This window comes from Pseudopipra pipra, chromosome Z (assembly GCF_036250125.1).
Source record: "Pseudopipra pipra isolate bDixPip1 chromosome Z, bDixPip1.hap1, whole genome shotgun sequence".
In the NCBI taxonomy this organism is placed as follows: Eukaryota; Metazoa; Chordata; class Aves; order Passeriformes; family Pipridae; genus Pseudopipra; species Pseudopipra pipra.
In genome coordinates this window covers 867388-893655 of record NC_087581.1, presented here as the reverse complement: position 1 = coordinate 893655, position 26268 = coordinate 867388, and the positions used below count along the sequence as shown (strand labels likewise).

The window sequence follows — 26268 nt, the reverse complement described above, 5'->3', positions numbered from 1 at the left end:
CACCTGCAGGATCTATTTTTCCAGTTGTGCCAAGGCCGCGTTATATTTTTTAACTGATTTTTTTGTTTTGTTTTAGGGTTTTTTTTCCCTCTTCAAACGCTGCAATCAGCATCTTGGTTTTTAAAACGAGGTGTTACCTGATCCCTCCTAGTCACAACTGCTTCTCACACAGTTTGCCCTGTGAAACACAGGGGAGTGAGTCTCCCAGGAGCCCCAGACGGTCTCACGTTTGGAAAACACTGATTTTGCTGTGGGAAGTTAAGGAGTGCAAAACACACATGCTAAAAAAGCGACGTGGAGGGAGTGGGTGGGTGTGTGTGTGTGTGTGTGTGTGTGTGTGTGTGTGTTGGCCTTCTGCCCGTGTCTTAAAAGTAATTATCCAGTGGCATTTGGGCTGTCACATTTTTAGACCGAGTTTCTTGGTGAACCTGATCCCTCCCCAGCTGCCATTGGCTTAAGCCCCCACTGTAAATGAACGGGGTCGTGTGTGTCGGGTCGGTGCCAGCCCCGGATTAGCTGCCTTGCCTGGGCCGTGGGGTTGCTGATGGCCCGGATCGTATTCCCTGGGGTTACATCCCTGGCTCCCAGCTCCACCCGTAGCTGCCCGGTCTGTCTCTCGTTTCCTTTCCTCGTTTGGGGCTGATGGTTCTTTCTCCCCGAATTGCGGCTTCTGTGGGAGGAGAGGGGGAGGGCAGACCTCCTGCGAGGGTGAAAACTGCTCGTTTGCGGTGCGAGAGTCCTTTTTGAGAGCCTGGGTTCGTAACTTCTCAGCCAGTCCCGGCCAGATCACGGCGCTGGAGACGGGAACTGTGTGGAGGAAGGGATTTTTTCGGATCAGTTTCAGGACTTGCTTGGCAAAAAAACTTCCACAGGGGTTTGGGTGAGGTCTTCGTGTTATTTTAGCAGCCCCCTCTCCCCCTATGTCTCGGAGGAGCTCCTGCACAGCTGTAGTAACACCCCTGTGAAAGCAAGGAAATTAATGCCATGTGGGTTTTTTTTTTTCCCCCATCCACCAAAACCAGAAGGACTCTCTTCTCCTTCTAAAACCCTTGTGCCTTCCTCAGGCCGTGTCCCCGTGTGTCTGCCTGCTTTTCTGGCGAGGAATTCCAGACTGAAACGTACCTCAGCAGCTCTCTGGACTCCTGTGAGGCCATCCAAGCGATCCTATCTCTTAAATGCCTGATTTGCTGCCCCGAAAGAGTTGCTGCAAACATTTGGGAGCCGTGCCCTCACCCTGTTTTTCTTACCCGTGGTTTCTGGCACGCCAAAGCCCTTGTTCTTAGGCTGTGCTAGCCCATAACGCTGCCTTGCTGGTGCAGCTGGGGGGGCACTGTCAAACGAGGTGGAATATTAAGTCTCTGTTCCCCTGAAAGTGTTGTTTGTCCCCTCGTGTGCTTTCTGTCTGTTGCTCGGTGTTTTCTGGCTGACCCGGGGGCACCTTGTTCCCCCCAGAAGGGAAATGCTGTCCTGGGGGCTCCGGGCAAGGTTCTCACAGAAGGTTCTGGGCGTTCACCCTGTCCCTGCTTTCTAATCGTGCCACTAAAGTAATCAGTGTTTTGAGGGACAAGGTCTCGGTCGGTCTGAAAACAGTGGAACAGTTTGGGTCAGCGTGGTGCCTGTTTTGCATTCCTGTCCCTAAGGGAGGTATAAATACGGGGAGGGCACTGGTGTGAGAGCTCAGCAGCGGTACTTCCACCCTAGGTAAGTCCATACTATGTCCTTTTGTCTCTCAGATTTAGCTCCTCTGCAGAGGTTCTTATTCTGGTGCCAGTGCTTGAGGCTGTTGTTATTTGGTTGTTTTGTAATACACTTGTTAATTCTTAGTTGTGGAAATAAATTGCTCTGTAAAACGTAGTGTCACGGAATTGCTGAGGTTGGAAAAGATCTTTAAAATCACGGAGCCTGAATGTAATCAGGTACTTTTCTGTAACTTTGTGACTTGTTGGCATTTTACATCAGCTTGTGCCTTTTTTTTTTTTCAGTCAGTTCTGTTTGCATCTCACTAGGGCAAAAGGGTGAGAAATACCTTTTTGTTCCGTGGTGGGTGAAGCTGAGAGCTTGTGCTGTGACCTCCTGCTGCTTTCCTCGTGTTCTCTGTCTCTTTTCTCTGCCCCCTTTCCCCCCCCCCCAAAGCACTCACTCACTCCTGTTTCCATCACATTCCTGATTAGGGGGAATTGAGGAGATCTTTGCTCGACTTTGCATTTGGCCCCGTGTATTCATTCCCCTGCAGATCTGGGCTTGGGCTGTGGTGTGGGATCGCCTCCTCAGGCAGGGGGTGTGCTGAGGGGTAATCTGAGCATCCCTTCTCCCGTCAGGGTGGATGTGACATCCCACGGGCTCGGTGTTGTTTGGCAGAACACCCCCCTGCTCTGTGGCTGAGGCCGGGCAGGAGCCTCGTCTCCCGAGGCCACCTCCTAAAAATACGAGGCACTGGGACTGCGTTTTGCTTTCATTTGCACACATGGGAGCCGCGTAGTAAAGGAGGTGTTAAGGCACCTCTCGGATGTGTGACTCGGGCAGGGATGGGCTCGTGGAGCCGTTTTGAGAGGAACTAAATTCGTAGGGTGTGAGAACCCGGCTCGCCCGCGGAACAGCGCCGGGGAAATGTGTCACAGCATTTCTCAGCGTCCCCCTCTCCCCCGGGCACCCGGCAGTCCTGCCCGGGGCACTCCTGGATCGCACCAGCAGCCTGTGGCAGCGCTGGAAACCCTGAGCAAGTGGCCTGGCTCTCAGAAAGTGCTGAGCTGTCGGGAGCTCCTGTCGAGCGCGGGGGCAGCCGGAGGGGGTGACTCAACGTTTCTGGAGATAATTCCGCTTAAACCGGGTTTTATTTGCCTGATCCCAAAGCCCTCCCGAAGTCACCAGGCGAGGTTCTCATTCACGGTGTCGGGGGGCGTGGGGGACGGAGCCGCGTGTCTAATTTTAAGCGTGTCTTTATTTAAAGCTCTTCCGGCTAAATCGCTTTATCGAGCCGCTCGCTCGCGACTTGCTTGTTGCACATCTATCTGGGGGTGCTGCTTTATGTCTGAGCAGAGTGATGTCCCGCCCCGCTCTAGCTGGCAGGCTTCTACAGATCCGTACATCTGCGAGGCTGTGAGCAGTCTGTAGGAGCGTGGGTTGCCATGGAGAATGACTGGCAGGTGGAGCTCGAGTTTTGAAAAGGGGGCTTATCGAGTTGAAGAGCATTAAAAAAAAAAAAAAAAAAAAGCCAGGGGAGGGAGAAACTCTTACCAGCTAGGTAAAATCTGTGATCTAACTCAGACTTCTAGGTGATTGTTACCCTTTGGGAGAAATCAGGTGTGGAAGCGAGCGTTGAGAGAGGAGGGAGGGGGAAGGATCTGCACAGTTTTTTTTCCTGGTGCGTGCCGAAGTGTGATGCATTCAAGTTGAAATCATAGAAGATATCAAATGAGGAAGGGTTCGTGTGTCCTTCTGTAACGGTGCCGGATCTGTGTTGCAGTGTTCCTTTCACCAGGAGGGAAGCCAGGGCCTCCCCACTGCAGTTTGTGTGACGCCCCGAGTTGCTCAATTAACGTCCCGCTCTCGCTTCTGTGCAGCGCGGTTTTGTTCCCAATAAATAGCTGCTACTCCCGTGCCTCCAGTAACATGGAAAATTCCAGTGCAGTAACAGGTTGTGTTCCTCGGATATGGTGTGGGCAGGCCTTTTTTCCCCCCCCCCGAACTTTTGAAATTGGATATACTTTATTTACATTGTCGGGAACAGCGTGGTGGTTTCAGAAAGGCTTATACTTTAGGCTCAGTAAACATAGTAAAATCACTTCTGTGTGCTTGCTGCCGGTGTCCTAAGAAAGGCAGACCCCGTAGCTGGTGACTCCCTGAAGCCAGATCTGCTTGAGGAAGCGAAGCAGCTTTTTGGCAGTGTTAGGCTCCTTCTCTGTGGCCGCACAGAACCCTGTGTTTCTGGGTGAAGTGCAGTAATTAGCTCGTTCAGAACTGAGAGAATCAGGCCAGCTCTTCCTTCTTAAAGGAAGCTTCCAAAGGATGGGGTCTGCTGGCTGTGAGAACAGTGACTTCATGACCAGAAACCACTGCAGGTCCTTAACAAACGGGGAGGGGGACACACACACACACACACACTCATCCCTCATCTTGTGTTTGCTGTAATTAGGGCAGTTCTGTCCAGGACAATTTGGAAGGGCTTTTTTAGTGACTTCAGCTGCTTTGCCTTGATCCAGAAGAGGGTGGATACAAACAGTTAAGGACAAGTGTTGGGATTCTCGTGTCTGAAGATACACACAATACTAATTTACTGAAATGTCCCTCGAGCTAATGGCCAGGTACAGTTTTTTTGCCTTTCTGATTAGCAAAGAGAAATAGAGTTAGTCTGAGGTCAGGACACAGCTGAACTATGAACAGGGTTATTAAATAAAGATGACAGATGATTCTGGTGTGCATTCATGCTTCTTCACTGTTCAGATTCCCTTTAAATCAACGCCCCTTGACTCCCAGTCAGTGTTCTCACTTGGTTTCATCCCGCCAGTGTAAAACGTAGGAAATCATTGTCACCGTCCTCCTTTTCCTGACTCATTTAAGGATCCTTCCCTTCCTGTGTGTACATACTATGTGTACATGTATGCAAGCTATCATCTTTATTTAAATATTGTTACTAGGGGAGAAATAAATCTCGTATCTGAGAACTGTGCAAGCAGTGTCTTAAGCATGTTTTTAGCTACCACGGGACAAGCAATGCAGTTTTTTTTCGTGTGCTTTTAATATCCTGCACTTAAGCTTGAAAATAAAAGGAGCAGAAAGCCACAGACTTCCTTAGAAAGCATGATCTGCAATTTGTTAAAAAAACCCCAATTCTAATGTAGATATTTTTTCCTCCTAGGTTTTACCCAAGGGACAGTACATCTAACCCTTAACTCGGATCATCTCTTGTTCATCAGCTTGAAAGTCGTAACAGCCCCCAAAACTGACATTTGATCTGAAAGAAAAAAAAAAAAAAAGCTGTGACAAATGGACAATATGTCTATTACTAACACGCCAACAAGTAATGATGCTTGTCTGAGCATTGTTCACAGCTTGATGTGCCATCGACAAGGTGGAGAGAGCGAAACTTTTGCCAAGCGCGCAATTGAAAGTTTAGTTAAAAAGCTAAAGGAGAAAAAGGATGAATTGGATTCTCTGATTACGGCCATAACCACAAACGGAGCTCATCCTAGCAAGTGTGTTACAATACAGAGAACGCTGGATGGGAGGCTTCAGGTCAGTACAAGTGAAAAACCAGACGTTTTCCTCCCGCTGAAGCCGGGGCGCAAGTGAGCGGCGCAGGTTTCCCTGGAGCGTTGAGGGAGAGTAGCTCTTCTCTTGCACCCCCCTCGCCCCTGTTCGTAGGCTTGATTTGTGGCTGGAGCTCTGGGCTGGCTGCAGTGGTTACTGTTTTTTTCCCCAGAAGGAGCAGAAGGGGTTGGATCAGCCCTTCTGAACCAGCACGTGCGTGCGGCGGTGAAAACAAAAAAGGGTCACGTAACAAATCCGGCTGGCTCATCCCCTGTTTTCACTGCAGGCTTCTCTCGGCTCTGTGCTGGTCGGCAGTGTGAAGAGAGGCCCGTGATCCCCTGCTGGGGCACTCCAAGGAGTCTGCACTGGGGGTTTACAGCAGCCTTACACCGTCAGGGCTCAGTACCTGTGCAGCTGGGGTCGTGGTCTCCTCGTTCCGGGGCAGATGTCATGTTTGCTGGCTCTAGCTTTTCCCTCTACCCTAGACCCAGTTTGGTTTTTTTTTCCCCCCAATTTATTATTTTTTAATTTTTTTTTTCCTCCAGCATAACTATTGGCATCCTCCTGCTTGTAAATTCCTTAAAAAGTGTAGCTCTAGTGCCTCGTTCCTCCTCTTCCTGGGGCAAAGCTCCTTCACCCCCGCGGTGGGGAAGGTGACCACACGTGCTACGTCAGGCACGAGTTCTGCTTCTGCCATTTTGCATCCAGTGATATTTTTTATTTTTTTTTTTTTTTTACTTAAGAACCACAGTGTAGACATGGAGATTTATTTCTGTTGATTACAGAGCTCGGGTAAAGCGTACACCACCTTTTTTATGCACCTATATATATATATATATATTTTGATGGCGGAGTGAGGGTGTGTTGCTGTTTGTCCCCCTCCCAGCTTTTCGTGCTTCTCACTGTGTGAAAATGCCTTTGTGAGACAAAAACACCTCTTGCTACCTTCCCAACCAACTTCTGTGTCTGACTTTTCAGGTGGCTGGTCGCAAGGGATTCCCTCATGTGATTTACGCCCGTCTCTGGAGGTGGCCCGATCTTCACAAAAATGAACTCAAGCATGTTAAATATTGTCAGTATGCTTTTGACTTAAAATGTGACAGTGTCTGTGTAAACCCTTACCATTATGAGCGTGTAGTGTCGCCTGGCATCGGTAAGTAGACTCTTGATTTAAAATGGAACGGTGGGAATTGAGTTGCGGGACGTTTTTCAGCGTTAGAAAACACAGGCCTGAGTTAGAAACGTTAACTTTTAGTGGTCTGATTACAAATTACTCCCGTGCTCCCGTCCTTGTTCTGCAGGGAATTGTCCTTCTGCCTTTTACTTGTTCTAAATTTGAAGGAAGGGGGTCGTGGCTCTTGTTTAAGCCTTTCTGTTGGCCTTGCACACAGTTCCTGGAGTTGATGTGTATCCTAGGGATAACTTAGCCTGGAGTCTTGTGCTGTGATGGAGGGGGTCTGATATGTGAGGTCTGCAGTGCTAATCTTTAAAGGCTTGCAACTGATTAAACACTTTCTAAGATTTGTGTATATAATCCTCCACAACCCCTCTCTTTTTCTTATTTTTAAAGATCTATCAGGGCTGACACTACAGAGTTCTGGTAAGTAGTTCTGGCTGCTGCTGCATTTCTGTGGGCACAAACTGTGTTAAAACCCTGCAGTAGGTACAGGGTTTGTTCCCCTGTCTCTCTGGGAGGGAGTATCAAGAGCAGATGGCGGTGCATTTGTCTCTCTGGCTTTGGAAAACCAGCCGAGGAAGCGTTCATGAGTCCTTTAAATTGCCTAGGCAGCGTGTGAGAGGCAGGTATTGATCAATTCCTTAAACGGAGGCCTCAGCCAAGCTGGTGCCTGCATTCTGTGTTCCTTGCCTCCGACTTGTAAAGCCAAACAAACAAACAAAAAGGGAAAACAAAAACGTTGAACGATGCTAATTAATATAAAAAGGACAAAACCGTGTGGATTGACACACGCTGGTTAATGGAATTGGGAATAAATAAACGCTTACAGTTTAATTAGCGGCTGAAGAAGAAAATGATAAAAATTCTGCAGCTGACGTGCAGTCAAATGAAGGGGCCTGAATACTCTTGCTTTCCCTGAAACTTGAGAGAAATTGGACGTTAAAAACGCCTGATGAACATCGTTCAGGAACCCCAGGTTGCGCCTGGTAACCGCTTCTATTTCAAAACTGATTTCATTCTCCTTCCAGGAGAAATTCACAGAGAAAGAAATCTGTGTAACCCGGTGGTTTTTTAGCCTGTTACTAGAAGGCGTCCAAGCAAAAAAATGACTTAAAACCCCCCAAACCACCCATCAAACTCAGCTTCACGGGTTTTAACTTGTGCGCTCATCTCTGCTAATTTGCACCGTTACACCCGGTGTGCCTTCTGACAAACGACCCTTTTGTGCAGAGCAGTTAAATGCATCACGAGTGCTTCCCTGTGTCCTGCCCGCTGGTTTTCCCACCGGGGAAACAGAAAAATCACCGTCAGGTTTTAACGTCGTTTTAGGCTGCTTTAAAAAAACCAGCACAGGAGCTTGATGTGGCTGATGTGAGGGTTTTGTTTGAACAGGCTCAGCAGCAAATACAGGAATAAGTCACTGTAGTGGCAGTGGTGGTGATTTCCTCACTCTGCATGTGGAATACTCTGGATTACCGGCTGCTGTTGTTAAATATAGAGTAGCTTTATGGGGTCTCTGAATTTGAATTTAATGTTTCTAGTCAATTTGCGTGGGAGTTGCTTGAAATTACTCCGGGGAGATGCATGAAGTTTTTAGTGCCGTGCTCGTGAATTATGTTTTTCGTAGGGGGCTTTATGTGTGTTCTTGCTTGTACGCTAAGAATTGGTTTGTTAGCTGGCTGCCTTAACATCCCTTTAGTTGCTTGACAAAAAGCATGTTTTTCCCTTTTATTAACTGCGTCCAATCAAATAATGATGGACTACAAGGCAAAACGCTGCTGAAGTCTGCTGCCTGTGGGACTAAACTGCTTGCCTGAGAGCATTAAGCAAAATAAACAGCTTGCTTTCCCATCCAGCCATGCCTCAGAACTCCCCGCTGCCGGCATCGGAGCTGTTTATCTGTAATTTAGAGGAGCGCTTTGGCAACGCTTATGCAGTTTAAATCCTCCCGTTCCTAATGGCTTGGTTATTGCTGGAAAATAGCGCAGTTTGTGCCGAGTGCTGGGGGTGGTTTGGTGCGTGCTGAGCCCCTCTGTGTGTGTCCACAGCTCCATCCAGCATGCTGGTGAAGGACGAGTACGTCCACGACTACGAGGGGCAGCCGTCGCTGAGCTCCGCCGAGGGACACTCCGTGCAGACCATCCAGCACCCACCAAGTAACAGGGCCTCGACAGAGCCTTATAGCACCCCAGCCATGTTAGCTCCCACTGAGGCTAGCACTACCAGCACCACTAATTTTCCCAACATTCCCGTGGCTTCAACAAGTAAGATCATCGAGATTGGCGCGGGAACGCTGTGGGAGCGCCGGAGCTCAGAGGGGCAGCTCGCTGAGCTTTGCCAGGGCAGGTCCTGCAGCTGCAGCTGTGCTGCTGCTGCTGCCCCACGCTGATAAAAGCGTGTGGCCATGCGATCTGAGGGTTAAAAGTCAGGTTTTAACCCGGGGCAGGGTGACCCAGCCTTGTTTTCGGTGCCGCTGGCGCGAGTCTTACGAGACTGTTCTGGCCGTGCTGAGGTTCAGTGACAGAATGTCCAAACAAAGCGTTGTGGCTGTTACTGTTGATCGCTGCAGAAATGAAATTAGTGTTTTGTGACAACAGCAAGCAGAACAGCGAACGGATAATGCTGTGAGGTGGCAGAACCAGGAGGTTTTAAGGCAGTTTCTTTAGTCTTCCAGTTTTGACTTGGTTATTTTTACAACGGCCCGCCGTGCCACCAAAGTGGCAGCCCTGGTTGATGTTTCCATGAGTCTGCCTCGAAGTTTTTCCTTTCTTTCCTTTGTGTAAGTTTGGCACGAGTGGAAGAGCCTGGTGTCCCAGCACCACAGCTCACAGCAGAGCAGTTACAGGCACTGCAGCCCTCGGGTGGGGGCACCACAGAGTTTGGAGGGGTTTCACCTGAAGGAAATGTGATTGATTTCGTTTTACCAGACCTGAGTTACGTTTTCCTAACGTTCTTCAATTTTAGCTGGCAGCTTTTTTTTTTGTTTGTTTGTTTGTTTTGTTTGTTTCCCCCCCCCCCAAAGCCAACAATGGTGTGGCCAAGCTGAGATGTGACGCCTGTGTTTGCCTCCAGCAGAGGAAAAAAAAAAAGGATAGGCAGTTAACTGTGTTGCCTTTGCACAACAGTTCGTAGTCAGTAACTTTTTCTCATCACTGCTATAATTACTGGAGCCAAGTGGGCGGGGAAAAAAAAAAAAAGCTAATTTTTAGGTTTTAGTTCAAGTTCTCGGTGTGTTAAATTCTGCTAGCCACACCAGTTTGAGAGTGCAAGTGTACTTGTGAAACTGCTGATCAGTTTGGAGTTAATGGCTGAGCTGAAGCCTTTTGAAGTCAAATTCCCTTAGCCTGCTGTGAAATATCTGTAATTTTACTTTAAACCTAAGACAGTTCTTGAAATATTTATTTGGGAGAAAAAAGAAAGCACAGCAGCTTTCTGAGGAAGGAGTCCAGTGATGTATGCAAGCTCTGTTGGAGCACTCTTTATAAAAGTAAAGTGCTGGTCAGTATGTTTTGGAGGAACATAAGCTTTAAGTGAGTGTCCTCCTTAGGAACAGTAGTTAAAACATGCTTGAAAACAAGCAGCTTGTTGGACCTGCTGTTGGCCTGTTTGGATTCACACCAAACCTGCTCCCAGTGAAAGCTGTGGCACCTCTTTTTCTTCCCTTTCAAACTGCAGGGTGAGATGTGACCAAGACAAAAGGTGTCAGAATTATCTGATGGCAAGAGCATTTTGGTTCAGGTTTCCTGAGACACTCTGGCGGGTGGAAATTAAAATACTTGAAACCAGACTTTGTAGGAACTGTGTATTTGCAGTTGCCCTTAGCGGGGTGTATTTTCCTACCCAAGTAGTGCTGAGCTCTTCTTAATTAAAATTTTGGAACGTTCATGAATAGGTAGTGTGTTCTTTTACCAGGTCAACCTACCAGTATATTGACAGGTAGCCATAGTGATGGACTCTTACAGATTGCTTCAGGGCCTCAGCCAGGAACTCAGCAGAATGGGTTTACAGCTCAGCCAGCCACTTACCACCACAGTGAGTATTCACATACGTGCACTCCTCTTAGCTTTCCAAAACCAGTTCCCGAAATGCTCAGCAGGAATATAGAGGAATTAGAAGGGAGACGAGGAGAAACCCCCCTTAAAAACCAACCCGCTGCTCTCTCTCTCTGTCTCTGTTTTGCTCTGCAGACAGCACCACGACCTGGACTGGGAGTCGGACGGCAGCCTACACACCCACCATCCCTCACCACCAGAACGGCCACCTGCAGCACCACCCGCCCATGCACCCCAGCCACTACTGTAAGCAGGGCTCACACACACCCTGCACCCACGGCTCCCTGGGCTGGGGGGATCATGTGCTGGTTTGAAGGTGAACCAGGCGGGGGAAACGAACCCGGCTCCAAGGAGAGGTTCATGAGTCGGAATAACGGTTTAATAAATAGTACAATAAGTGTGATTACACAGACAAACGGTGGGGTTTAACCCACAAAACCCAATGCATAGCCCAGCACCCTGGGGCATGAGCAGAGTGGTGTTAGTTGGGCTCCCTGAATCCAAAGGAAAAGGAGAGGGGAAAAACCTGTTGGTGAGAGTGCTGGTGCAGTCTGGTCGAGAGTGGTGGTCTCAGTCTGGTCGAGAGTGGTGGTCTCAGTCTGGTCGGGAGTGGTGGTCTCAGTCTGGTCGGGAGTGGTGGTCTCAGTCTGGTCGAGAGTGGTGGTCTCAGTCTGGTCGAGAGTGGTGGTCTCAGTCTGGTCAGGAGTGGTGGTCTCAGTCTGGTCGAGAGTGGTGGTCTCAGTCTGGTCAAGAGTGGTGGTCTCAGTCTGGTCGAGAGTGGTGGTCTCAGTCTGGTCGGGAGTGGTGGTCTCAGTCTGGTCGAGAGTGGTGGTCTCAGTCTGGTCGAGAGTGGTGGTCTCAGTCTGGTCAGGAGTGGTGGTCTCAGTCTGGTCAGGAGTGGTGGTCTCAGTCTGGTCAAGAGTGGTGGTCTCAGTCTGGTCAAGAGTGGTGGTCTCAGTCTGGTTGAGAGTGGTGGTCTCAGTCTGGTCGAGAGTGGTGGTCTCAGTCTGGTCAGGAGTGGTGGTCTGCAGTCTGGTCAGGAGTGGTGGTCTGCAGTCTGGTCAGGAGTGGTGGTCTGCAGTCTGGTCAAGAGTGGTGGTCTTAGTCTGGTCGAGAGTGGTGGTCTCAGTCTGGTCGAGAGTGGTGGTGCAGTCTGGTCGAGAGTGGTGGTCTCAGTCTGGTCGAGAGTGGTGGTCTCAGTCTGGTCGGGAGTGGTGGTCTCAGTCTGGTTGAGAGTGATGGTGCACTCTGGTCAAGAGTGGTGGTCTGCAGTCTTCCTCTGGATCCCACCAGTGGTTAAATAAGTCCCAAGACCCCGAGATTATCTATCCTCCAGTTCAGGCAGGAATGCCCAGTCCCTCCCTCAGGGCAGGGAGCTCCACAAAGGGTGTGAGGACAAAAAACACCCTCCTGTCTCACAGGCCTCTTAACACCCAGTTTGTAGCCTGAGGAGTCAGGCTGCTCTGGGCAGAGGGTGTAAATGGTCTGTTGATAACAGTTCCTGGGCAATGGCATGGAAGGCTGCAGAATACACAGTTTTGGGTTACACCCATGCAGGGATGAACTGGGCCCAGCTGTTCTAACTAGGACAGCTCATTCCTGCTCCTCCCTTACCCCCCACTCCTCCATCTGTGGTTGCAGAACCACCATTACCCCCCTTACTGTGTTCTGACAGCCTAGGGCTTGAGGGTCTTCCCTCTGCTGAAGCAGCAGAGGTAGAAACTCAGTTGTAGTGACACCCTGTGTATTCACATCTCTCACTACACCCAACAAAACCAGCCTTTCCTTCCTAAAACCTCTGTTTTTAAAGCTCTGCAGCCCTGTGCTAAGCCTTTCCCTGGCAGAAAAAGGAAGCTGATTCAGCAGGGGTATTTTTATTTTTTTTCCCTTTCAAAACTTGGAAATTCCTGGCTGCCTTCATTTTCTGGAGGGTTTTTAGAAGACCTGTGTCCGTGCACACTTGCCAGTTTAAAAGAACTCCCTGGAGCATTGTGCACGAAAGCACCTGTCAGTAAAAGTGGCCTTTACCACAGCCTGACCCACGAGTGCATCAGCACACAGAGCTGAAAACCTTTTTCACCTACGAAATGGGACAACAGCCTCTCTTGTTTTAAGGTAGAGGAGATGGGAAGGGAAAAAAAAAAGTGATCAGACTCCTAGTGGAGGTGTGCATGGCACAGTTGATGCGTTACAAGGGTTTTATGTAAGTTTTCCAAGTTTTGTGGCAGAAAGCTAGAACAGCTCTTTGTTTTCTGACACAGTGTTTGTTAGAATATTCCCCTTATTGGAACATACAATACATATTCTGATATAGATCACTGGCATGCAGCAGTTAGTGGAGGAGAGCATGTGCTGTACATCAGTGTTAGGACGACCTTTCAGCTTGTCTCTGTAAACAAACCTGCGGTGTTTAATTAATTTAATTATTAAATTTTATTGCTTTATTCTGCTGGGATCCCACCTCACTGATCATGTTATCTGTGAGGAACATGGAAAAAGCTCTGGTGGTGCCGTGGATACTCCATGAATGTCTCCCAGTGCACGTGTCTCTCCGTGGTTAATGTTTGTGGCTGTCTGGTGGTGCCACACTGAGCTTTTCTCGGCTGCTGCCGTTTCCCACTTCAGGGGGTTGCGTGTTTCACACCTACCCGAGTTGTGCCTGCTTTGACATCTTGTTGCAAAAGCTGCTGCTGCTGCTTACAATGCTGTGTTTGAGTCTTTCCTCCCTGCAGCCTGTAAGGGACCCAGTCAGCTCATAAAGTGAAGAATCTGGGTCGTACCAGGACTGTATTCAGTATTTTTTGAGTTCTCTGGGGCTTTTTTTCCCATCTCGAGGCACTGTCTCTTATGGTCAAGTCCACAGCATGCTGGACGACTTGCTCTGTGATGGAGGAAGCTAACGAAGTGTGATTTATTTCATAGGAGAACAAGCTAAGAAAGAAAACCTCGTTTTTTCCCTGGTGTAAAACGCATTGCATGTTTTGTTTTTAAAGGGCCAGTTCACAACGAACTCGCATTCCAGCCTCCTATATCAAATCATCCTGGTGAGTGAACTCCTAACGTGTGATACTAATATTGAGATATATATATAAATATGCTAATATTGTGAGAAGGAGAGGAACTGTGCTATGATAAATCTGATTTTGAGTTTGGACATCTCTGTTGGAGCGGAGGCCTGAGTAGTTGAAAAGCCCAAAAGTTTATTCCTTGTTTATTCCTTGGTCCGTTACCAGGGCAGTGCCAGGAATTGAACTGCTGGTAGCTGCTGGCTGAACTTTACCTGTAGCTAAATCGTATTTCACAGCTTTTTTAATGTTGATCTTTCACCCCGTTGATTTCATCCCGCTGAGCCCTCCCAGACAGGAGCAATTTATTTGAGGATAAACCAGAAGGAATTGAGGCACCTCGGTTTAATTTTTTTCTAATTAGAGCCAGAACAGTTCCTTAAGGCTGTTCCTTAACAGTTCCTTAAGTGTGCTGTTGGGTGCTGCTGTTTGTGGTGTGGGAGGGTCAGTGGCAGCACTGGGAGAGCTCTCCTTCCCCTCATCTTCTCAGGGTGTTGTGTTTGGGGCATTCCATCGTGTTCTGCTCCCCCTGATCTGGGTGCACTGTGGTGCTGGTACAGTGACAGGACGGGGGGAGGTGGCTTACCACTGGCAGAGGGGTTATATCAGATATTGGGAGGAGATTCTTGAGGGTTCTGAGGCCCTGGCACAGGTTGCCCAGAGCAGCTGTGGCTGCCCCTGCATCCCTGGAAGTGTCCAAGGCCAGGTTGGACAGGGCTTGGAGCAACCTGGGCTAGTGGAAGGTGTCCCTGCCCATGGCAGGGGGTGGCACTGGGTGAGCTTTAAGGTCCCTTCCAGCCCAAACCAGCCTGTGATTCCAGGACTTCCTTTACCCTCCCCGACAAGCACGTCCCAGCTGTGTTACCCTTTTGTGAAAACGGATCCCTACAGTCACCAGCAGTGCCGAGTCCCCAGAATCCCCAGTGACTGCAGCTCGTGACAGCTTCAGGTTTTAACGCGTCTGAGGAGAGAAACTGAACAGCAAAAAGCACACACAGCACACCGCAGGAGGCTTGACAGGCCAGATGCTCCCAGGTGGCACAGAAACAGCAGACACTCGTGTGCAAAATCACCCTGTCTCCTCTGTCAGGTTCCATCACTTAACTCGAGTGTTTGGGTTTCAGTGGAACCCTCCGGGGAGTCTGGGCCTTCCTTCCTTTGTAGGCAGCCGTCTCTCCTCTGCAGGCAGGTTTTCAGGCAGCCAGGAGAAGTTAAAAGGCACCTCTTTTTTGTGAAAACACACCATTTTGTTCTGCCCCCTCTCTTAATTCTTCCTGGTTTTATCCCATCCCCGGCTCTGTGTGCAGACAAGATCGGGGTGTGTGATCTTTGATGTGTGCTTTTCCTCCCCCCCCTGTTGCCCTGCTTTCCAGATCCAGTTCCCTTTGCAGGGGAGGGTAGAGAAATCCGACTTCACCTGGGAGGTGATTCCTCCTGTATCTCAAAGCCAGATCTGTTTCAGAGTTAGTTTCTGCCAGCCCAGCCAGGCGTGGGCATAAACGTACGACTTCCTTATACTTAAAGCTGTACTTATCAAGTGCAGGAGTGCAGGTGGCTTACAAAATCCAGCTGGAACTAGGATACAAGCACAAAAACTTGTAAGATCTTAGCTGCAGAAGCCTCCAGCACTGACGTGTGCCCAGATAAAAACGACAACCCCGTGTCTGTCCCCGTGTGTAGTATTCTTCTGTGTTGCAGACGTGCCTTTGTCTATCAGAACCCGCTTATGTGAACGTGCACTCCCCTCTGAAGGACAACTGCAGTTTGCAGAAGGCTTAATTGATTGTCTGGGGTGGATTTGTAGGCCTTTTTCAGTCGGTTAACTGTGGATGTTCCCCAGCCCCAGAGTACTGGTGCTCGATCGCGTACTTCGAGATGGACGTGCAAGTCGGGGAGACCTTCAAGGTGCCCTCCAGCTGCCCCATCGTCACCGTGGACGGATACGTGGATCCCTCTGGGGGAGACCGCTTCTGCCTGGGCCAGCTTTCCAACGTGCACAGAACAGAGGCCATAGAGAGAGCGAGGTACCCCGAGAGCTCCGGCTGCCCGCGGGGTGGTGGCGGTGCTTTGTTTTGTCTGCGGTGTGTGGGATCCCCAGAGCGGTGTGTGCTTGTCTGGGATGAGTTACCTTGGGGTGTGTCTCTCTGGGGTGGTGAGCTGTGTGACAAGAGCCCTGCAGAGGCCTTGCAAGCCTCTCTCTGCTTTGCTTCCAGAGGCTGTGCTTCGGGGATAAAATTGGCGACTCGTGCCGTTACGTGTGCGGGCTGAGTGCTGGCTCTCCACACCACAGGGTGGTGTGAGAAGGGCTGCAGCACAGAGATTTGTCAGAGGAGCAAAGGGAGGTTCATAGGGAGCTGCTGGGTTTTCATTCTCCTGCCGTGCTCGGGCTGGGCTTTGATGTGGAAGCACAAGAGCTGAAGCAATCTCGCGGCTTTTCTTCCCCCTCTTTGAAAGGAGAAGGAAGAAAAAGACTCCCTGTCTCCGGAAATGTCACGTTGTGACAATCAAAATGTTAGACTGTGATCCAGACAAACAGCTCTGCATTAAAATGTGCCTTTTTTTTTTAATGTTCTTGAGTAACTTTCCATAAAAAAACACTTGTGGGACTTTACACTTCTGGGCCCGTTCGGTGTCCCGGCCCTGTGCTGCCTGCCAGTGTGGTAGTTGCTGATCAGATATCTCTACTTCTGCCTTCTGTGTTTCCCACAGACCTTTACGTGACTTCACAGGTGGGTCTTTATTTCTCAGGTCCACGTGACTAGGCACTAACTCACCCTTAAAACAACAACTCGGGTTTCAGGTGCGAGCGGGGAGCGCTGAGGCGCCGCAGGCTGGAGGGAGCTGCTCGTGCCTCCTTCGGCGTGAGCACACGGGTGCATTGGCTCTGTTTTTCTTTTTTTTTCCCCCCCTCCCCAAAGGTTGCACATAGGCAAAGGGGTGCAGCTGGAGTGCAAGGGGGAAGGCGACGTGTGGGTGCGGTGCCTGAGCGACCACGCGGTGTTCGTGCAGAGCTACTACCTGGACAGGGAGGCAGGACGCGCCCCGGGGGACGCCGTGCACAAGATCTACCCAAGTGCATACATAAAGGTGGGTCTGGGGGCTCCAGGGTTGAAAACTGGGGGGGTGGGGGGCACGTATTTGGCTCCTGGAGATGTTAGGGAGGCGCTGAAATAGGCGCTTCAGAAAAACGGCCTGAGAATTTCGCTTGGGGCGACCTGTGAAAATCGCCCCGAGCTGGACGTGCCGTGGGGGCACTGCAAAAGTAAGGTCATCTTGTGTTTCATCGCCAGCAGTTTGTTGTGGTTTTAGGTCTAAACCAGCTGCTGCCGGGATTTTTAGCACAGGTTGTCAGCTTCTTCTCTCCGAAACAAGAAAACACGTGTAAATTCAGTAGAAACGTAAAGTGTGTTTTGGACTGGTTACGAAGAGGGAACTGATCCAGAGATCAGGGGAAGTTGCGTGGAAACAAAGTGTTTTGGGGAGGTTCTCAGTTGGGCACACCTCTGCCAGGCTTTAAGCTTTATTTTGGACAAAGCCACGCTTGTGAAAAGATCAAGTCTTGTGTTAAACTGCCTGAAACCCACGGTGGGTTATTTTTTTTAATCGTCGGTTTTGCAGGCGAGTTACTCAGTGAAGGTGAAAGAAACTCCACCAGCCTCTGTGTACGAGCCTTCTAGTGTGAGAACAGAGTTCCTGTACTGTTAATTGATGGCAAATAGTGATTAGTGATCACAGAGGTGCAGGATGCCATCAACCTGAAACCTGCAGCTTCAGACCTGTCAAGTGCTGGTATTCCTTTTGAACAGACTAGCACAGTTCAGTGAAGCAAAGTTGTTCGGTTCATTTATTTATTTTTTCGTTATTTATATTCATATTATCGTTTATTTATGTGTTTTTTATTTGTTGGCTTTTTTTTTTTTTTAATTTACGCGCCTATTTTCTGGAAGTCCCGGGGTTTGACTGGAAAGCAGGAATATATAACCAGGCTGTATCATCCTTCAGCCTGTGACCCTGCAGCCATTTCCACACCAAGGCGCTGCTTCAGGCAGGCTCTGGTACTGCCGGGGGTGGTGACATTACGGGGAGAACCTCTGAGGGATCGGCTTAAAGAGGTTATTTCTGCCAGAAACGAAAGCAGCCAGGGAAGGTTCACTTTCACCCGGACCGCAGGAGTCGCTCTGGGAGCGCAGGAAGGTTACGGGGGGCGGGGTTGGGGGAGTTCTGTCCTTTGCTGACTCTGACGAGTCTGACCGGTTCGGTGTTTCGATGTTTTCGCTCCCAGGTGTTTGATTTGCGCCAGTGCCACCGCCAGATGCAGCAGCAGGCTGCCACTGCCCAGGCTGCCGCTGCCGCCCAGGCTGCAGCCGTGGCAGGGAACATCCCCGGGCCGGGATCCGTGGGGGGAATCGCCCCAGCCATCAGTAAGTGCCTCAGGCAGCTCCGTTTGCTTCTGTTCTCCTCACCCGAAAACAATGGGAGTGCTTTCACTTCAGACAGAGGTACTTTGGGCTGCTCAGACCCCAGATTGAAAAGCCATCTTTGGTGCCTGAGCTCCTAAAAATGTTGCTGAAAACAACGGGGGTTACTGGGCAACAAAAGCCCTTGACCAGGTGTGTAGAAAAACTTATAATCCTCAGAGAAGAGAGCGTGAGAGTGTTTTTCCCTTTTTTTAATATTTTTTTTTAATTAGCCTAGGCTGGCGTTTTCTTAGCTGCTAAATTCTAGATCCTTGAAATCGCTCCTGAAGCACCTTTAAAAGTGAAAGTACTTACATGTCTCAGTCTGCTTCGTGTGCCACAGTGTTTTCTTGGTTCCTTGTCTTGCCGTGTGGCTCTTCCCAACTGTCCTACGAATCGTTTAAGGCGTTTTGAGGAATGTATTAAACTTTTTTTTTTATTATTTTGCCTTAGCCGTGCTGGCGAATTGAAGTTTGCCAGCTGTATTTATTTTTGTCTTTTTATTTCACTGGCTGTGAGCAGTGTCCTTTTGCTGATCCAGCTTCCTGCAGGTGACCAGTCTGAGTTCCTACACTGAAAATGCAGCGTTTGGCAGACCTCAGGAATAACTATTTAGTGACTTGTGCTTCCTAAAGAGGGTTTACACGCGTTGTAAGGGATTTGGGTTTCATCCCATCTGCTTTATGTAGGTTCAGTTGGGGTGTTGGGAAGGAATTCTCTGCTGGCTGTGAGGCCCTGGCACAGGTTTCCCAGAGAAGCTGTGGCTGCCCCTGGATCCCTGGAAGTGTTGGAAATCCAGGTTGGATGGGATTTGGTCTAGTGGAAGGTGTCCCTGCCCGTGGCAGTGGGGTGGAACTGATGGTCTGTAAGGTCCTTTCCAACCCACCCTTCTGTGGTTCTCTGATCACGGAGAGCTTTGTGTTTCAGCAACCTTTCAGGGGTGCAGAACACTGACAAAAAATGTATATTCCAGCACCCTTTCAGGGGTGCAGATCACTGACAAAAATTGTGTATTCCAGCACCCTTTCAGGAGTGCAGAACACTGGCAAAAAATGTGTATCTCAACACCCTTTCAGGAGTGCAGAACACTGACAAAAAATGTGTATTCCAGCACCCTTCAGGAGTGCAGAACACTGACAAAAAATGTGTATTCCAGCACCCTTCAGGAGTGCAGAACACTGACAAAAAATGTGTATTCCAGCACCCTTTCAGGGGTGCAGAACACTGACAAAAAATGTGTGTTCCAGCACCCTTTCAGGAGTGCAGAACACTGACAAAAAATGTGTATTCCAGCACCCTTTCAGGAGTGCAGAACACTGACAAAAAATGTGTATTCCAGCACCCTTTCAGGGGTGCAGAACACTGACAAAAAATGTGTATTCCAGCACCCTTTCAGGAGTGCAGAACACTGGCAAAAAATGTGTATTCCAGCACCCTTTCAGGGGTGCAGAACACTGACAAAAAATGTGTGTTCCAGCACCCTTTCAGGAGTGCAGAACACTGACAAAAAATGTGTATTCCAGCACCCTTCAGGAGTGCAGAACACTGACAAAAAATGTGTATTCCAGCACCCTTTCAGGAGTGCAGAACACTGACAAAAGAACGTGAGGAATGCCAGTGACCAGCAGAGATCTGGAGGCGTGGGTTGGCCCTGCCCCTGTGCTGAGGGGGAGCTGTACCTGGGCAGGCAGGGGTGTCTGAGCAGACAGGTGAGGGCAGGACAGGTGTGACCACCCCGCCCCTCCCGTGCAGGTCTGTCTGAGGGGGAGCTGTACCTGGGCAGGCAGGGGTGTCTGAGCAGACAGGTGAGGGCAGGACAGGTGTGACCACCCCGCCCCTCCCGTGCAGGTCTGTCTGAGGGGGAGCTGTACCTGGGCAGGCAGGGGTGTCTGAGCAGACAGGTGAGGGCAGGACAGGTGTGACCACCCCGTCCCTCCCGTGCAGGTCTGTCTGAGGGGGAGCTGTACCTGGGCAGGCAGGGGTGTCTGAGCAGACAGGTGAGGGCAGGACAGGTGTGACCACCCTGCCCCTCCCGTGCAGGTCTGTCTGAGGGGGAGCTGTACCTGGGCAGGCAGGGGTGTCTGAGCTGACAGGTGAGGGCAGGACAGGTGTGACCACCCCGCCCCTCCCGTGCAGGTCTGTCAGCCGCCGCCGGCATCGGCGTGGACGACCTGCGCCGCCTGTGCATCCTCAGGATGAGCTTCGTGAAGGGCTGGGGGCCCGACTACCCGCGGCAGAGCATCAAGGAGACGCCCTGCTGGATCGAGATCCACCTGCACCGCGCCCTCCAGCTGCTGGACGAGGTGCTGCACACCATGCCCATCGCCGACCCCCAGCCCCTGGACTGAGAGCCCGCCCCGCCGGCGCCGGGAGATGGTGGATCTGTAAAATACCGGTTCTGTTCATGATAACCCGGAGATAACGTTTTACTTCTGTTTCTGCTTAACCCTTCCGGAAAAAAAAACAACCAGGTTTTAAAAATGTGTTTGCCGCCTTGCTCTCAGCAGGAAAGGAAAACCGAACGTGCAGAATTTTGGGGGTTCAGTTGTTTTCCAGAACTTAAATTTTGTCGTGGTAACAGGGCTTTGAAAAGCGAAAGGTGGGAGCGCCCTTTGGGGGCTTCACAGTGTTGGGTTTGTCCCTCTGTTCCCTTCGAACCTTTTTCCTTCTCTATCGTGGCATCTTGGTGATAAACTTCACAGGAGCCTTTTGTACGCAGAATATATATTATATATATATATTTATATCTGAAATTTTCCTTCTAATAGTTACAAACATTTACCTTGTAGGGCCTTTAAGATTCCAGCTGATTTGTGACGTTCTGTTTAGGGAATAGTAGTTAGCCAGGAAGACTTCTTTACTTTTGTCAGTGACCTTGTTATGGTTTTTCCAGGTTAAAGCCTAGAAGCTGCCAAAAAAAAAAAAAAGTGAGGGGATGACACATATAATGACATTGTCGGTTAAAAACTTCATCATTAGGTTTTTTTTAGGGGAAAAAAAAAGAAATACCTTAGATTTCTTTTTTTTTTTTTAATTTATGCAGCCATGTGAGTTTTTTAAAAAAAAAAAAAAACACTAAAGGAGGTGTGGATGCTTTCAAGTGCTGGCACTCGGTTGGGGTGCAGCAGGGGGGTTACCTGGGTCTGCAGAGCTGCCCTGAAGCTGCAGGAGTGTTTTTTCATGATTACTGCTGGCCTCTCTGACGTTTTGCTCGAGCTGAGCTGGTCGGGTGTCTCAAGAATTGATCAGAGTGACTCTCTTTTTACGCCGTGTGCGACGCCCAGGACCCAGGTTTTTTGGGTTTTTGGTTTTTATTTTTGTACCTGTTCGCCGTTTCCACTCAGGGCGAGATGGCAAACCTGTTTTTATGCCCCCTTGGTTTATATTTTGAAAAAAAGCCCTTAAATGCCATCGGTGACCGTGTCAACTGGCAATGACCTCGCGTAGAGAATTTATAGTAGGGGGAAAACAGAAAAACAAAAAAAAAACAAACAAAAAAACGTGCAAAGAAGTGTCGGCTGTACGACAGATACAATATGTATGCTTTCTCTCTAGCTGATAGTATAAATAAAAGGATGGAAAACCCCTGATTTTTTTTTTTTTCATATAAATTTAGTCTGCTTTCTGTCACGCAGTCCCGCACCTTCGGAGCCGTGGATCCCTCCCCTCTGCAGCCCCAGCAGCAGCCAACAGTGGCAGGAGCTCGTGTGGGTTCAGACTTGCCAGGGAGCAGGTCCAGCTTTTCTCTGCTCTCCCCGCTCCTCAATAAAAGCAGCGTCCCGAGGACACCTCTCCTTGGCTGTTTGGTGGGGCACGAGGAGGCAGCAGGAATTCCCTTCCCTCACAGCCTCCGTGCAGGGAGCTGGAGCTCAGTTCAGCAGGCACAGAGGGGCAGGGGCTCCATCCGGGGTCCTTGGGGCGCGGTAACGGAGGGACAGGCCCTGGGAGAGGTTGTGCAGGAGCTTTTGGCCGAGTTCTGGCGCAGTTGCAGGGATCTGTGGAGGGCTGTGGCGCACAGCGTTCGGGTGCTGCTTTTCCCACGTGCTGGAGTTCCTGGGAGGGGAGCCAGGAGTCGCTGTTCTCTCTTCAGATGGATGGCTTTGGGATGATGGCCACAAACGGGTCGGTTTCTCCGTGTTTTCGTGGGCTGTTGCCTTCCTCGGGCTGGCTTCTGGTGAGACCACTTTGTCACTCCTCTTGCGTGGCAGCTTCTCGATCCCTGGAGGGAGCAGTGTTTGCTTTTCCCGAGGCCTTCAGTTCAGAACCTTTTCCAGTCTCCTCTCCTGCCCAGCAGTCTCATTTCACCAAACCCCAGCTCGCCCCACGTCCTCGAGGGACACCTTTGACCACGTCCTGGGAGAAGCTCCTTAAGCAGCAGCTCACAACACAGGCCTTGATCTGAGGGAAGTGCCTGGCTGCGCATTCCTGTCGCCAGATTCCCCCTGGGAATCTGTGCCTGGAGGTTCCCCGGGCATTTGGGAAGTGCCTGACCTTCTGGCTGATGAGCTGCTTGTTGCAGGCTCCAGGGGAGCCCCTGGGTCTGTTCCCTGTGTGGCTCTGCAGGGTGTTCATCCTGCTGGGTGGTCACACCCTGAAGAAAATCCGGCTGTTTGGGCCGGTCTGTTGGCAGCTGTTCCGCAGGTCTCCACCTACAAGGGTGGCCACAGATGGCCCAGAATGTTCAGAGTGGAACAACACCTGAACCCAGAAACCACAGGCTGTCCCTCAGGAGAAATCTGAGTGCTGTGTGAGGCAGTGAAGCACTGGAGAGGCATTGTTCCCAGTCACAGCCCTTCTAAAGGCACGGTGAGATAAATCCCATCCTCAGTTTTTAATGCGCCTTCAGCTTAACTTTTGTGCTCCTATGACAAGGCATGAAAGGCAGCACACAATGGGTTGGGAGCCCTTCAGCAGCAGCAGCACGCTGAGCCTTTGACAGCCTGTCATTTATGCCTGAGGGTGGAAGAAGAGCTGCAGCTCCTTGACAGCCGTGATTATCCCGGTGTGCACCGCAGGCAGGGACCTCGGGGGTGCCAGGGCTGAGCCTCCCCAGCTCTGAATCTCTCAAATCCAGCGAGCCCAGACAGTGCTCTTCCATCTTCCGACCTCCTGTGCCCGCGTCTGCCCCGCTTAGTTCCTTGGAGGAAACAATTAACCCCCGTGTTTCCCACCCTCAGGAGAACACTGTGTAACTTCTAGTAACAACCAACATGAAGGTTTAGGTGGCTTTGTCCCAGTTACTGTTGGTTTGGAGGGTGAGGGCATTCCGAGGTGACATGTTAAGAGGTGCAGGAGAGGAAACCTTCCCGCTGGAGTGGTTTGAAAGCCCTGAATTCTGACAGGGTGTGATTTCGGAGGGGGGGCACCTGCTGGTCGCAGGAGTGTTCCTTCGGGCTGGGGGCAGGTTTCTTTTGTTCTTGGGGCCGAGCTGTGCAGGGCGTGTGGGTCATTCATGAGTGCTTCAGCTGGTTACTTCTGTCCCCATGGGTCACTCATCAGCGCTTCAGCTGGTTACTTCTACCCCCGTGGGTCATTGGTCATCACTTCAGCTGGTTACTTCTATCCCTGTGGGTCATTGGTCATCACTTCAGCTGGTTACTTCTATCCCTGTGGGTCATTGGTCATCACTTCAGCTGGTTACTTCTATCCCTGTGGGTCATTGGTCATCACTTCAGCTGGTTACTTCTACCCCCGTGGGTCATTGGTCATCACTTCAGCTGGTTACTTCTACCCCCGTGGGTCATTGGTCATCACTTCAGCTGGTTACTTCTACCCCCGTGGGTCATTCATCAGCACTTCAGCTGGTTACTTCTACCCCCGATGCAGCTCGTTGGCACTCGGGTCCCAGGCAGGGAAATCAAACCAATGGAAAGCACTTCTCCAGCGTCACATGGGAGCTGAGCATCCCCTCCCGTTGTGCTCCCTGGACGGTGTCCCTGTGAGTGTTCTGTGAGTGCTCCCGGCCGTGACTGTGCTGACTCAGAGCTGCCTCCCGAGGCTCCCCGAGGGCTGACTCTGCCTCTCAGCACCCTGTGGGAGCAGAGCCGCCCTGGTAACCCCTCCCAGAGCTCCTGGCGCTGTTGGCTGCTGCTGTGCCTGTGAGCGACTCGCCCCTGGCGGGTTTGCAGGGCTGGCAGGAGCTCGGGAGCCCGGCCAGCTCCTCCCTGCTCCAGCACCACCTTCTTCGTCCTCCTGGTGCGGTTTGGGGTCGTGGCTCAGCTGGGTCGGGAGCTGCAGAGTGTACCCGTGGCCCAAAACTCGCCGTGAGAGGGTTTGTGTTTGGGTTGGTTTTATTTTTTTGAGCATGAGAGCCTGGTTAAGAGTCCCTTCCTCCATTGCCTTTTGATAAGCGGTCAACAGAATTCCCAGTAGTTCCTTTGTAGCTTCACTGTATGTTTTTCATTAGGCCTAGTTTGTGGATAATATACTGTAGTTAAACTTTCCTGAAATTCTGTAACAGAGTATGTTTTTTGATTAAAAAAGGTAAAGGTTCAAGCGTTTGGCTTCTTTTGTTTCGTTCCGGTGGAGAGCTTTTTGCCCTGTTTTCTGGCTGGCTGTTGGGGCTGTTGGGGCTGCTGTCACAGTGCCCTGGGGTCTTGGCTGATCCCACTGAGCGACTGCATCCCATGATTAGAGGAAATTCCTTCTCCGTGACAGACCTGGGGGATGCTGGACAGGTTTGGGAGATGCTGGACGGGATTGGGGGGATGCTGGACAGGTTTGGGGGGATGCTGGACAGGATTTGGGGGATGCTGGATGGGTTTTGTGGGATGCTGGACAGGATTTGGGGGATGCTGGACGGGATTGGGGGGATGCTGGACAGGTTTGGGGGGATGCTGGATGGGTTTGGGAGGATGCTGGACGGGATTGGGGGGATGCTGGACAGGTTTGGGGGATGCTGGACAGGTTTGGGGGATGCTGGACAGGATTTGGGGGATGCTGGACAGGATTGGGGGATGCTGGACAGGATTGGGGGATGCTGGACAGGATTTGGGGGATGCTGGATGGGTTTTGTGGGATGCTGGACAGGATTTGGGGGATGCTGGACAGGATTGGGGGGATGCTGGATGGGTTTTGTGGGATGCTGGACAGGATTTGGGGTATGCTGGACAGGATTGGGGGAATGCTGGACAGATTTGGGGGATGCTGGACAGGATTAGGAGGATGCTGGACAGGATTGGGGGATGCTGGACAGGATTTGGGGGATGCTGGATGGGTTTTTTGGGATGCTGGACAGGATTGGGGGATGCTGGACAGGTTTGGGGGATGCTGGACAGGATTGGGGAATGCTGGACAGGATTAGGAGGATGCTGGACAGATTTGGGGATGCTGGACAGGATTAGGAGGATGCTGGACAGATTTGGGGATGCTGGACAGGATTGGGGGATGCTGGACAGGATTTGGGGGATGCTGGATGGGTTTTTTGGGATGCTGGACAGGATTGGGGGATGCTGGACAGGTTTGGGGGATGCTGGACAGGATTTGGGGTATGCTGGACAGGATTGGGGGAATGCTGGACAGATTTGGGGGATGCTGGACAGGATTAGGAGGATGCTGGACAGGATTGGGGGATGCTGGACAGGATTTGGGGGATGCTGGATGGGTTTTTTGGGATGCTGGACAGGATTGGGGGATGCTGGACAGGTTTGGGGGATGCTGGACAGGATTGGGGAATGCTGGACAGGATTAGGAGGATGCTGGACAGATTTGGGGATGCTGGACAGGATTAGGAGGATGCTGGACAGATTTGGGGATGCTGGACAGGATTGGGGGGATGCTGGACAGATCTGGGGGATGCTGGACAGGATTGGGGGATGCTGGACAGATCTGGGGGATGCTGGACAGGATTGGGGGATGCTGGGCAGGATTGGGGGATGCTGGGCAGATTTCAGGGATACTGGACAGGTTTGGGAGATGCTGGACAGGTTTGGGGGGACGCTGGACAGATTTGGGGATGCTGGACTGGTTTGGGAGATGCTGGACAGGTTTGGGGGATGCAGGAGATATTGTGGGATGCTGGACAGAGCTGGGATGGTGCAGTGCTGGGAACAATCTGCCCGTTGCTCCTCGGGTTCCCCGGCCCCATTTCCAGCCGCGGGGACAGCCCGTGCCCTTGGAAAACCCCCTTTCTCCCTCCCCCGCAGTGTCCTGCGGGTCCATGCGGTCCCAGCCCCCCCGGTGCCCCCGTCCCGCTCCGCAGCTGCAGCCGGGGCCGGGGGTCGCGGGGGCCGGGCTGTCACTTGTCACCGGCGCTCGGAGCGTGACCCTTC

The 26268-nt window shown here is 50.9% G+C and overlaps 1 protein-coding gene across 3 annotated transcripts in view; it reads left to right on the top strand.

The window, feature by feature from the left end:
- The window catches only part of SMAD4 (SMAD family member 4), a 29327-nt gene extending 4834 nt beyond the window's left edge, over positions 1-24493 (top strand). Inside the window, exons 2-12 of one of the 3 annotated variants that reach the window (XM_064640882.1) lie at positions 4856-5232; positions 6226-6400; positions 6818-6847; positions 8473-8688; positions 10337-10456; positions 10612-10722; positions 13470-13520; positions 15382-15565; positions 16460-16628; positions 17824-17962; positions 20135-24493. In XM_064640882.1, the coding sequence (XP_064496952.1) occupies positions 4984-5232; positions 6226-6400; positions 6818-6847; positions 8473-8688; positions 10337-10456; positions 10612-10722; positions 13470-13520; positions 15382-15565; positions 16460-16628; positions 17824-17962; positions 20135-20346 (1656 nt within the window). In that variant the 5' untranslated portion in view covers positions 4856-4983 and the 3' untranslated portion in view covers positions 20347-24493. The remainder of the gene's footprint in view (positions 1-4855; positions 5233-6225; positions 6401-6817; positions 6848-8472; positions 8689-10336; positions 10457-10611; positions 10723-13469; positions 13521-15381; positions 15566-16459; positions 16629-17823; positions 17963-20134) is intronic. The other 2 variants (XM_064640883.1, XM_064640884.1) reach the window with 2 other exon arrangements.
- The last annotated feature ends 1775 nt before the right edge of the window (positions 24494-26268 follow it).